Source organism: Amaranthus tricolor, chromosome 7 (genome assembly GCF_026212465.1).
Source record: "Amaranthus tricolor cultivar Red isolate AtriRed21 chromosome 7, ASM2621246v1, whole genome shotgun sequence".
Taxonomy (NCBI): domain Eukaryota; kingdom Viridiplantae; phylum Streptophyta; class Magnoliopsida; order Caryophyllales; family Amaranthaceae; genus Amaranthus; species Amaranthus tricolor.
The window spans coordinates 19,772,761-19,786,778 of NC_080053.1; the positions used below are offsets into that span (position 1 = coordinate 19,772,761).

The 14,018-nt window shown below is 31.8% G+C and overlaps 1 protein-coding gene across 1 annotated transcript; it reads right to left on the minus strand.

Moving 5' to 3' along the window:
• Positions 1 to 34: 34 nt before the first annotated feature.
• On the minus strand, positions 35 to 4,380 carry LOC130818937 (phosphoglycerate mutase-like protein AT74H). The gene is made up of 2 exons (XM_057685216.1): positions 3,785 to 4,380; positions 35 to 769 (listed from the first exon to the last, which is right to left on the minus strand). The coding sequence occupies exons 1-2, from the start codon at positions 4,251 to 4,253 to the stop codon at positions 285 to 287; spliced, it is 954 nt and encodes a 317-aa protein (XP_057541199.1). The 5' UTR covers positions 4,254 to 4,380; the 3' UTR covers positions 35 to 284.
• Between the last annotated feature and the right edge of the window lie 9,638 nt (positions 4,381 to 14,018).

Here is a 14,018-nt window from a genome sequence, read left to right on the forward strand (position 1 = left end):
AATAAGTACTACTTTTTCAGACATATATATTAGATTTGATTCTAACCTAGCTCAAGATATCACAATGTCGTTTCCAACAATTGGCCAAATGTAGCTCAAGAACCATACAAAAGAGTCAAGACTCGATCCAACAACTAAAAATACATTACCCAAAAGAACACAAGTAGATACAGTAATAATGTAGCAAGTTCTAAACAAAGAATACAGATCACAATGACCAAAATCTAACCCTATTTAATTAGTATACACAGGTAAGCAGCTAGTAAGAGAAGAATATGCAACCATCAAGGTTCAATAGGTTTATGTTCATCTTCTATGCAAATATCGTGATTCTTTTCGAGTTTGCTTAAGTGACCATCTTTCTCAGCGACATCAGATTGCTCTTCTGCACAAAGATCAGACTCTTCTAGCTCGTCAAAGAAACCATCAAGGTACCAACTACATTTTTCGTTCCATTCACCCCTTTTAGCATGGACTCTCCACTTCTGGTCAGCTACCATTTCCGGAGAGAGACCCCATTCCAGTAACTCTTCTTCCGAATGGTTAATAGCTAGGCTGTAGTCTCCCCCCTTGCCTAATTCCATTACCCGATACTCACAGTTGCCTAGATTGTTAAGGCGTTCGAACTGTTCGACTGTCCACTTAAACCACTTCATCAAAAAGACACGCGATAATAGTCCATGTGTTATGATTACTAGGTTTAGCTCGTGGTTAGGGTCATGATGAAGGCGGTTCATGTCTATGTCCCTCCATAAAGATTCCATGAAACCTGCAATTTTGGTTAAACCATCAGTTATTTGATAGTAATAAAATAAAACACCGATGCAACCGAACTGCCAAACGAAATGGTCATCCAGCCAAGTAATATCCAACTTTTACATAATATACTTACTAACCCCAGTTGCACATCCCTATATTTCGAGAAATACTGAGCGAAAGACACAAACTTCTCACAACGAGAAAGGAAAGGCTCAATGCAAGAAATGATTGCGTGCTCCTAACACCATCAAATTACACACACAGATTTGCAGAAGTTTAAGTAGAGTGGAAGATATATTTGATAATCTAATAGTTTCGAAACTTAAAAGTTTCAAATTACTCGGGCAAGTGAAAGCATAATACATATATTTAGCACATCCGTTTCCAAATGTTTTAAACAAGGCAGCCAGATGAGGGCAGGACTGCAGGGAAGTTAAGCACAATACTCGGGTATGATATGTTCGCTATCCTCCTCCTCGGACCTTAATATGTGTGGAAATCGAGATACTGGGTTGTTGAGTATGACTATGACTATGTCATAGACTACAACCATCCAGCTCCCTTTGTAAAAAAAGATAAATCTGCCCGAGTTTAGATTTTGAGCTCCTTTTGACTAAAATTAAGCTACCGTGAAGTTCTGAGTTTTCTTGAATTTTGTTATGCTGATAGGTGTACACCAAATTACTAGCCTAGCGGAACCCTTTCCTTTACAATGGAAGAGATCTCGAGCTCTATCTTAATGGCAACAACAGATAACAAGATAAAAATTGAATCCATATGATATAAATACTAAGTTAAGCCAAATCTTGAGTGCTCTATCTTTTCCCTTCCATGCAACAAACATCAATTGTGTGGTGAAATCCTTTTAAGATTAAGTGTTTGGCATTGCTAGTGTTGTTGTTGTTGTGGTTTTACGTCTTATCTGCCTAGTAAGATACTGGGATTCTATATGAAGTATAAAATATAAACGATAGCACATCTAATTTCCATTATATATGATACTATGCGGATTCAGTCAATTGTATCAAATCAGTGTGATATGATTTGCTAATCTCTTCACAGATTGCATTGAAAAAAGAAAATGGGTCGATTTGGGGCTTTTTTGGAAATTTTGATCAAATCACAATATTATAAAGTGAATCCCAATTCAGCTAAAGTACTCAAATGCATTAAAAAAAATCTGAAAAAGGTAAAAAAAAAAAAAAACTAAAGATCGTGAGAAGCATAGTTACGTAAAACGTGGAGCGTTCCAAGAACATTTGTCCCCAATCATCAAGAAACGCGATCCAAATCACCTAAGGTGACGTTCCGGTGTAAAAGACTTTTTTTAAGGTATTTTGACCTTTACAAATTTTTTTTAAAAAAAAGAACAAAATGAAACCTAGAACACTAAAAAACTCAACTTAAAAACAATTTCTTAAAGCAAAAAATCTTCTTAATTTAATTTTTTTTTTAAATATATTTTTTATACATAATGTATCTCGTACCTAATTATTTCCGTGTAAATCTAAATTGCGTTTCTTGTTTTTATTCCATTCTCCGTTCCAAACCAAATATTGTTGTAGGTAATAATGGTCAGAAGCCGCACCTTGACATTGGTATGAAGATAATTATTCTTGATGTGGGCGAAAGAATTTTTCAACCCACAAGATACTAAAATTTGAATTGACTTCTTATTCAACAAAAAAAATCCATTGACTTTTTAGAGGAGAATTGTCAACCTTCACATGCTTACATGAAAGCAAAAGCAGCCCAAAGTCTAATTCTCATTAAAATACAATTAAACTATTATATTTTCAAACAACACCTTTAATTGAGATAGGGTAAGTAGTTAAGGTCAAAAAAATGTAACATAAAATAAATAGATAAATGAACCTCAAAACAGTTCAGATACTTTATTCACATTAGAATCCCTGCAATTTAATCAAAATCCTCTAACATTTAACTCAACACATCATGTGAACATAGCCGGCTCTGAGCAAGTGTAAGTCATATCCATGCCAAGGACTTCAAAAAATTTTAGTTTTTAACTAGTATCAAAGTTCGAACTTATATATATATATATATATATATATATATATATATATATATATATAATAGTTTAGGGGCTCATAAATAATCATTCACCCGGGGTCTCTAAAAACCTAAGACCGATCGTGATACAATCTTTTTGAAATATAGAAATTGAAAAATTGACATTGATAATAATCTTATTTTTAGATTATTTTTTGTTATATATTTGGCCACAATATCATATTACTAATAATAGCATATGTTGTTAGCAAATTAAAACAAATATTAAGATTATTCATAGTGAAGTAAGGAAAAATTTTGTATTATTTGAAAATAATCTAAAGTGAATAATTTACGACAAATAAGTAAAAGATGAGATTATTAATGTGAATTTTTCTAATGGAAATATCACATTTTTCTTTACACATAAACACAAAAATCCAACTAATCCAACTTCAAAATTTTCAATCAAAAAATGACAACTTTTAAAAGCATAAATGCCAAAAACAAAAAACACATTCATTAACTATTCACTTTCAAAACTCAATAATCATAAAAAATAGTACAATTTTTTGAAATGTAAAAAAATCACATTTTTCTTCACATATAAACACAAAAATCTAACTTCAAAAATTCAATAAAAAAAAACATAAATGCCAACAATAAAAACAAATTCATTAACCATTCACTTTCATAGCTCAATAATTATCAACTTCAAAAACAATTTAAACTATAAATCAATAAATTATAGTGACTCATGTTCAACTTATGTACGGATTAACTAAATGATTCATTTAGTTAACCCATAATACATCTAATTGTACATAATTAATAATTATAAAATAATTAATTGTGCATATGTTTTAGCTATAAATAAATTAAAAATAATATATACTTCAAATTAAGTGCTCTAGTGCCAAAATACTCGAACACCCATAAATCAAACCCAAAAATTATTTAAATTAAAAAAAATTTAAAATAATTTTGGAAAACAAAACTGCAGGAAACTTACTTGAAATGCGATCATAAACATCAGCAGCAGATTCTCCTTCAGGAAATCGATAATAGAACCTTCCAAACTTCTCCCTTGTTTCTTTGATTGCCAACATTCTCTCATGCACTTGAAAATTCCCAAAATCTTGCTCTCTAATCCTACACTCTTCTCTAATCCCAATAATTCTGTTCTTAGGAAAAGATCGCCCAATCTCTCGAAGAGTTGATCGGGTCCGTTCATAAGGGGATACATAGAAATAGACCCGCGAAGCAGAGAGAAAAGAAGTGTCAAGTAATCGACGAATGGAGGAACCAGCATGACGAGCTTGAGAAATGCCTTGTTGGGTGAGAGGGATTTTGTGATCTGGGGTTGTTGAGTATGCTTTTGTGTCTATGTTTCCTTGGCTTTCGCCATGGCGAACTAAGATTATTCTTTTGGGGAGATTGTGGTGGGTTTCGGGATGGGATGGTGGGTTATCTTTACCCATTTTGGGTGTGGATTGTGATTGGTAGTAGTACAGTAATGGAGGTTTTTGAAACTTGTGTGAAGATGGTTGGGTGTTAATGGGGGGTTTGGAGGAAATATGGGTGGGGATTTTATGGGTTTGGTTTGGGAATAAAATGTAGTACTAAATTGGAAAAACGTGTTTCTGTGGGTCAAGATGACGCCATAACGGTAGACGGTAGTAATTGTATTTCCTTGTATGAGACGGTATCTTTCATCGTGAAACATGTCTTATACTTGAATTAAATAAATTAATAATAAAAAATTTAGGTTTATGGGTGTTTTATATTAAGGTCGTCTCACCGTAAGACAGTCTCATACAAGACGTATTGTTTTTTTTATGTCTTTTATACGTTGAAATTCACCAGTGACATCTCATATTGAGACTGTTTATATGGACCGATTCAAAAGAAAGAAAGTTAAAAAACTAAAATGACTCAAAATATAAAAAATCAATTTTAACGTTAAATATATCAATTTTGAGGGATCAATTTCCACCTAAAATAAATCTTAAATAGATCAATTAAAATAAAAAAATTCAATTTTAACCTAAAAGTAATCAATTTTGACATTAAAATGATCATAACTACTTACAAGTTTATAACCTTAAATGGATCAATTATTTTAAAGTTTTTAATTTCGATGTTAAAGTCATCAAATTCAAATCATGGTTATTAAAATCACGATTCTACGATTTTATGATCCAAAAGTAAACGAACGATTCGAATCATTGGTAGAATCCTAAGTTGGTAAAATCTTACGATTGTAATTAGAATAAAATTTGTAGAGGTAGAATCATAACACGATTCTACGATCCTGCGATTTAACAATTTGATTCTACAAATTTATTCTCAATTTTTAAAAATTTTTCTTATGTACCAATTTTTCTTACAAGTTAACGATCCATCATCATAATTATTAAAAAATCAATTTCTTCATCGGTATGAAGATTTAAACTAATTATCAAACATTTTTCTAATTCATTCTTAAAAATGAAGTGGATGAAACTTTAATTAATAAACTTAAACTTTTGAGGTGAATATTTATGACTAGATAGCAAATTTAAGTTTATTGTAGAGTCTTACGATTCTACGATCGATTCTACCGATTCGATTCTAAAGATCTGAACGATTTTAAGTAGAATCCCGATTTTAACAACTTTAATTCAGATCTTAAAGTGATCAATCAATCATATCATAAGTTTTAAAAGAAATTAATAAAGTTTTCATTTTAGTCTAAATGAGATCAATTTTGACATTAAAGTGATCAGTTTTTACTCTCAAGAACTTTAAATGGATTAATTATTAGAAAGTCTTCAATTTTGACATTAAAAAGATCAATTCATACCTTAAAATGATCAGTTATATATACAGTGATCAATTAAAGATCAGTTTTAACTTATAAAAGAAATTAATTTTGACCTTAAAGGTATTTTTTTTTGTTAAACGATTTTCTATTAACACTAAACAAATAATTACAGTAGGGTAAAGAAACCCAGATAACCAGAGCTCTCCTTGTCAGATGCATCAGTGTGAAAGAGAGGCCCACCTTCTAGGAAGAGTTTCCTCTCCTCGCTCTTCATGTGCAAAGGAGAGACCGGGTTATCTCCAAAAAACCACAAACAGTGATACAAGATAATTTGGCCTAATCAGCTAAGCAAAAGAAAACCAAAATAAGCAGAGGCTGCTAGTAGGGCTGAACAGAGTTTGGTCTAAACCGTAAACCAAATCGGACCAAACCGTAATTTAAATATTTGGTCTGGTCTACGGTCTAAATGGTCTAGTCCGATTTTTTTTATTAAAAAAAGGTTTCCGGTCCGGTCTCGGTTTTAAAATTTTCAGACCAGACCGGAACGGAAAACCGTAATAAATTCCGGTCTGGTGAAAACCGTAAACCGTAGACCGGAACCCGTAATTTCCATTTTATTTAAAATTTTAAATGTTACATTTCATTTAATTCAACAATTGATCAATGTAAACCCTGAGTTTGTTCCCTCTTTGATGAATTATAATCGTTTAATTGATCAATTTTGCAAACTCCCAGAGCCTCATGTAGCTCATAGAATTTTGTTTGATAGGCTTGATAGGGGTCATTGTCCTACTGTTATTTCCTACACTACTTTGATTAACGAGTACTGCACGTATGGTGAAATGGGCGCAGCATTTAAGGTTTTTGATGAGATGTCTGAGAAGGGTGTAACCCCTAATTCGTTGACTTATAGTGTTTTGCTTGGTGGGGTTTTGGTCAATGGTGATACACAGCTCAAGAAGGACTTGATGAGTAAACTTTGGGAGCAGATGATAAATTTTGATAATCCCTCAATCAACTGTGTTGCCTTTGCCAATCTTATTAATTCTTTGAGTAAGGAAGGATTTTTTGATGAAATTTTCGAAATTTCTGAGGATATGCCTCAAGGTAGTAGTATTCCTACGGAATTTTCTTATGCTCAAATGGTAGATTCTTTGTGCAGAGCTGGTAGGCATCTTGGGGCATCAAGGATAGTGTATATAATGAGAAAAAAAGGTTATAAACCAAGCATGGCAGCATATAATTCTATCATTCACGGATTTGGTGATGTATTTTGTTTATCGTTTATCTTAGATTCTCAATTAAAAAAATACAAAAAAATAAAAAAACCGTAGATCAGACCAGACCAGACCGTTCTAGAACGGTCTGGTCTGGTCCGGTCTGGTGTCTTGACTGGTCTGGTCTGGTCTGAAAAATTTCAAGACCGGAATTTCTGGTCTGGTCTGATTTTTCTGTCAAACCAGACCAGACCGGACCGTGTGCAGCCCTAGCTGCTAGGCCACTAACAAGAAAAGCTACAAGTATAGACAGCGTTAGCCATAGATTACAAGTTCCTCAGCCAAAGGAAAGTGGACTCATTGAGAGTTAAGGAGCTGAATTTAAATTTGGAGTCTGTTTTGATAGTATCAACTACCCTCTGAATTGTGGCAACCTTCCTCTGCCAAACAACTTCATTTCTCACGTTCCAGATAGCATAGATTAGGTTGTAGAAGATAGCTACTATAAGTCTTCATTGTGTTTTAGGCATGCAGCGTTTGCGATGTAGGTTATTCATGTTCTTGATGCTTCGGGTAACACCCAGCTAGTGCTTAAGTGCTTCCACACATTTACAGCTGAAGTCGCAGTTGAAGAAGAGGTGCTCTGTCATTTCGGTTTGGGAGTCACATATTGGGCATCGATCATCCTCCACCACCCCCATTCTCTTGAGCCTTTGTTTTGTTTTGAGTCTTTCATGGCAGGCGAGCCAAACCACGAAGCGGCTTCTAGGAATGACAACTTTCTTCCATACTATGTCTGCCCAACGCACTTTATCCGCGGTCCCCAGTAGTTCTTTGTAGACGACTTCAATGGAATATTTAGGGGATTTCATCTAGTTGTTCAGCTTTTCCTTTACCCGGCAAAATTTTTAAATCACCCAGCTTGCCGTGATAGGGGCGTTGAAAAGCTCCCATCAACCTCCTTTCATATATACTTCATGTACCCATTTAACCCAGAGAAAATCTTGTTTTGAGTTTATGTGCCAAGCGATTTTGCCTACAGCAGTTAGGTTCCAAAGCTGCAGGTTGCAGATGCCTAATGTAACAGACTCAAAATTCTTAATCATAATCTTCCGATTGATTATTCCGAATTTTCAATTCAAATCTCTAATCCTTTGGTTATCCATTTCAAACCATCTTTAATTCCTAAACCTTTTCCAATTTTGTAATTTCAAATATTAAACTTAAAAAAAATATTATTTTGTTTAAAATCTTTTTATAAGCACTAAAATATTATTTTATCATTTTATAGTACGAAAAGTATAATTTAATTATTATATACACGGTTTTGTAGAACTTTACGTTTTAGCTTTCTTCCTTAAACTAACATTACTACTTATTATTTTAACCTTATAATTTTGATTTAATTATTTTATATATAAAAATTAGTCGTATTTTTATTAATAACTTTAAGTATAGTTTAATTTTCTAAGTAAACTACATATTTTCATTATCAAATTTACCCATTATTTTAAAGTATATTTACTTGTACATACTAGAAACAAAAATTTGATGGACCAAAATCCTTTCTATAGTAACCCATGATGTTCATCACTTACACAAGTTATCACCATTTCCTTACACAAGCTAACCTTCTTCTACAGGCCAAACTCTTACACATTCACTTACACACTCTAACTCTTACAAATTCACTTACACACTCTAAATCACTTACACAAGTTAACCTTCTTCTATACTCCTAAAATACTTTTCCATACAGTCTAATGAACTACAAAGTTGCCCAAACCCATTATAAATACCCCCTTAGCCATGAGATCACTTACACCACCATCATCAAATCTTTCTAACATTCTTTCTTATATTTTCACTTCATTTAAATCTTACTACCTTAATACCTTTATTATTAGTTGAAGAAATTCAAGAAGATGGAGCTTAGAACACTCTTTATTTAGCTAAATCATCATCATTATGGAGCATTATTGGGTTATCACTTTGGGTATTTAATGTATTATTATTTTTAAAGTTTGGATTTAATTATTTTGGGAGCTTAGAAGATAATCATTATTTTGGAAGTTTGGATTAATTATCTTTGAAGCATTGTTATCTATTTTGGAGGGTCTTATTTCTTATTATTTTCCTAATTAGTACTTAGTACTAATCCTTGGTGTTAGTATGGTATAACATCTTACCCTACTCTTTTTGTGGAATTTTACATTATATTTACTTTATAATATGCAAAGTATGAAATATGTTGATATGTTTTAGTAGGATGTTAGTTTAATGAAATTATGATCAAGATTATAAGTATGTGTATGCTAAAAGTATTTCTAATATGTTAATTTAATAATCTTTGAGAAAGTTTAGGAAATTGGGTACAAAATTATATTCTAGTGATATTAAGTATGTTTTATGTTATAAACTAGTGCTAGTATGTTTATGAATTAAGTGTTACATTAGGAATGTTATTATTTTTTTATGTTAGAATTTTTATTAAGATTTATGTTAGCCTTCAAACTAGTTTATAAGGTAGTAAGTTATTTTATGAACGTCTTTTACTAAGTATGATTATATTAAGAATATTGTTATTATACTTTATTTTCAGATTTAAGCTTATTCTTAAAGTTATAGTAAATTTCTATGTTATTGCGTAAAGTTTTTATTTTTGTAAGTGGTTATGTTAATTATTTAAATATAGGATTTAGTATGATAAATTAAATTAAGTCGTTCTTTTTATGTGCAAATGGCCCAAAACACTTATAGGCCATTCAACCATTATCATATAATAATAAAAAAAAAGAGTTTGGTTTACTATTTTAAATTATTATAACTATTTTTGTGATAATAATAAGATAACAATTTAAAAAGATATTTTTGAGAAATTTTTATAAGTTATTAAATATTGAAATGTTTTTCTTGAATACATGAGATTTCATAATAAAAATAACTTTTTATCACTATTTAGTACAAAATATTTTATTTGCTAACTATTTGACAAAAATTTATGTAAAATGATGTAAAAGTATTTTTAGTAAACTTGCCGCTCAAACTATGTGTGATATATTAATTTTGGGACCTCTAGCTTCTCTCATGTCCAGAAAACTTTAGACACTATTGTTCTTTTCCTACCGAATTTTGTTGAGATGAGATCTCATGTCTCTGCTCCTTGATTTTTTGGAGATGTTGACATGAGATGTCTCTCTTCTAGAAAGTGTTTTTTTTTGAAAGTTTCAGCTTTGGAGTGAGATTGATGACTCTCCCCCATAGTGTGGCGCTCAAATTTGGGTGTAGCCTTTTTGTGTTGAGCGAACATAGTTCGAAGATCCTGGATTTGTTGTGCCATGGTTGTCAAAGTGGCATTCAATTCGGTGTTGTTATTTTTTGTTGGGACAGATTTTGTTGGGCCGTGACATTGCGTAACTGCTCAGCAAAAGTTTGTGAAAGATTATTTGCAAGGATCTCAAGATCCTGCCTTGTTACAGCCTGATTTTCACGATGAGAAGTGAAAATATATGTGCTTCGAGCAACAGATGATTCCTTGGTGTTGGTTTTTCGAGGTGCCATTGAAAGGTTGAGGGTTGAGTAATTTGGAAATCTGGTACTTATCGTCCCCACAGACGATGCCAAACTATTTCTGCTAAAAAACTGTCGAATTTGTAAAGGGGACTTTAAGAGGGAAGTACCTTTGAATTAAGGGAAGTGAGATGATCTGATCGACGTGAGTGGTGTACCTACAACCACAAAGAAAGACTACACCGGAGGCTGATGTCCCTGAAAGCCCTCCAATGCTTAAGTCAGACCGGGAAGGGTAAGTAATAAGTGTAAGTATGAGTATGAGAGTAGAATTGTGTAACCTCATTTTTGTAGAAGAATGATCTATTTATAAGAGTATCAATATAAGAATGGTAACTGCTAGGTGGTTATTTCTGTAGTGCTGCCTTGAGGAGAGTGTAACCATGGAAGTGACATAGTGGCAGCGGTTATCTGAGATAATGGGCGGTTATCCCAGGAAGTGTCTTTATTTAAGATGAGGGTGAGAAAACTGTTGTGTGATGCCTGATCGGGATAAGCATGCGATTTTGACCACTATAACATTGACTTTAAAGGTCAATATTAACTTATATGACCTGTTGACCAAGGATATCTTGGGCATTTCGAGTATATGGGATTTCTAATCCCCAACACCAACTTTTGATTAACCATGAATAACACCAACTTACGGGATTTTTTCCTAGAATAATACCAACTTTATTTTATTAACTAATATACCAAATTTTTTTTGTATATAATCTCTTATAGTTTGAGTTTTAACATGTTAGTGATATTATAGAGAAATACCCCCTAAGTTGGTATTATTCATGGTTAATCAAAGTTAGCATTATTGTAGGTGTAACACCCCGTAATTTATCGGGTTTAAAAATAAATAAAATATAATAAAATAAAGTATAACAAAATAAAATAAATAAGTAATATTAAATTATATTATTTTACATAGTTAATTATAACAAATAAAGTAAGTTTAATTTTAACGGTAACGAGTTTTATCGCGTACGATGTTATCGCGTGACGTTTCTTTGCTGTTTTAACAATAATATAATAATTACTTAATTAATTAACAAAAAAAAATTAATTAAAGGAAATTAAAGGGTGGCCGGTTGTGTGGGCATGGGAGGAGTCTTGTAACTCCTCTCATAATTGTGTATTATGGCACAATTATGATCTTTGTTTTAAATTGCCTCTTAATTCATAAGCTCCTTGGATTTTCATAGCCATTTCAATTGTTTCAAGAGCTCACAAAAAATTTAGAAAAATTCTTCTTTGCTTCCTCTTTTTCGGCACTTCAAAAGAAAAAAAAAATTCTTGTTGTTCCATCCAATCTTTTGATCAAAGGGTAAGTTTAGTTGAATTGTTAATTATAGATTTTATATACAATATATTTTATGTATGATGATATCCTATGACTTATAGGAGGATTGAATATTTTTCTTTTATATATGAAAATTTTCTCTAATAATCCTTTAATAAACTATAATTTGTTAAAAAGATTAAGAAAAGGAACTTCATGATCAATATTCTTTAACAAAATTTATATTTGTTATAAGAATTAAGTATTTAAAGTTATATTGAAATTTAAATATAAATTTCTTATGATCTATTTTCTCTAACAAAATTTCAATTTGTTAGATGAAATTTAAATGATATGGATCAAGTAATGTAGTCATCCAAGAGTTTAAAAATCCTTTAGCAAAATTTGATTTGTTTGAAGGATTGTATTATATTTATATATATGTGTCTTGATTTAAAAGGGTGAATTGGTTTTGTAATTCTCTACAAAATTTAATTTGTTAAGAAAATTAAGTATTTAATTTAGTTATCATAATTTATGAAATTGTAAGTCTCTTGAAGGATTTTGTAAATGTGACCTTGCTAGAGTTATTTTGGTCATGAGATTTAAAAAGGGTTGATAATGTATATATAAAATAATAATAATAATGAAATTAATATATATATATATATATATATATATATATATATATATATATATATATATATATATATATATATACATATATATATATATATATATATATATATATATATATATATATATATATATATATATATATATATATATATGTATTCGGGCAGCAGTTGTTCTGTCTCGGTAAAGGTGCCGATCCGGAAACATTAGTCGTGTTCCGTTGTTTTATGTACCGATGCGTTAAAAACTCGTTAAACGCTTAAAATAATTAAAAATGGTAATTGGATGTTAGAAATTATGAAATTTGGTACCCAAAGTAATTGACGTGTTCCGAACGCAGCGGCGAAGTTGGATTTTTCATTTGAATTTTCTAAACTTTCCAAATCGATCATTTAAGTTTCTGGTTAAAGTTTACAATTTGGAACTATTAGGAATTTGATGAAAACATTTAAAATTATCAAATCCTAGTGATGTCTTAGTAGTATAGAGTGAATTAAATGTGTAAACACGTTCTAATACGTGATTGTTTTTTGTGTGTGTGATATTTAGGACCTCGATTCATAAGAGGGCGAAATTTCTATCGTGGTTAAATATCGTTTGGTTGCAGCGCATAAAGGTACACGCTTAGACCATATTATTTATGTGGTTGTGCAAGTAGTGTTGTTTCATTTCTTATTGAGGCATTGTAAATCACATAAGGATTAGACACTTCAAATAATTTGAAAGAAATTAATTGAAAATTGAGAATTTATGTGTTTGTCACCCAAAGGGGTTGACGTTTGGTTGTATTATGTTACCCAAAGGGGTTAACGTATTGGTTTGGATTATACAATTATTGTTTCCATAGCAGTTTTGGATCATTACGGTCACCATGGGGGTATGCATACTTTAGCCTTTGAGGACCCGAACAGGACGGGCAACGTCTTAGGTTGGTGGTTGCCTTGGGATCAGCTCTCCCAAGTGTATTCCTCCAAAAAGATTTGGATTTATATTTGAACGACCTGAACAGGACGGGCAACGTTACAAGTTGGAATTATCTAATAATGCATGATTTATACTTGAACGACTCGAACAGGACGGGTAACGTTACAAGTTGGGATTAACTAATAATGAATGTATTAGAGCCTATACATGCTAGGATAAACATATTGCTTGTGTTCAACCTGATTGATATTTGTATGAAGTCTCTAATGTGTATTGGTTTGTTTCTTTGGAACCTACTGTGTGTTGTCATACGACGACTAGTAGGTTGATTGCAGGTGGGGTCTGGAGTGAGGTCTCGACTTAGAACCCGTAATCATCAAGACTATGCTATTATCTTTTTGTATTGGATTATGAGTAGAAAGAAACTCTGTACTTATGTAACAGGAGATAGTGTAGTTTTCTTTTCGCTTCCGCTTATTTCAATTAGTCTGTCTAGAGGCCTTTAGGCTCTCGAGTTGTACGTTAGAGCTTCCGCTGACATATTTTCTTTCACGTTAGTACTGTTTTCTGTTTAGTTATATTTCTTTATCGATGGAACGTTGACGATCCTAGAGAAGACTTTTCTCTAGAGCCCAAGGAATGAACCGAAATTTGTATTTTCATATGGATTAACGGGTCACTTAAATCGGGCCGTTACAGTAGGAAAATAAGCAAAAATTTGCATTATTCATGAGGCTTTCCTTATTTTAAACTCAAGAGTATTACTTCCGATAGCACGTGTGAAGCTGTTATAATTAACCTCGAACCCCACCGAGAATTC

Excerpts from the sequence above, each read along its gene's own strand:
- LOC130818937 (XM_057685216.1), bottom strand. The coding sequence starts at position 4,253 with ATGGGTAAAGATAACCCACCATCCCATCCCGAAACCCACCACAATCTC. Across the intron at positions 770-3,784 it reads TGTTTATGATCGCATTTCAA|GTTTCATGGAATCTTTATGG; the intron begins GTAAGTTTCCTG and ends CCAAAATTGCAG.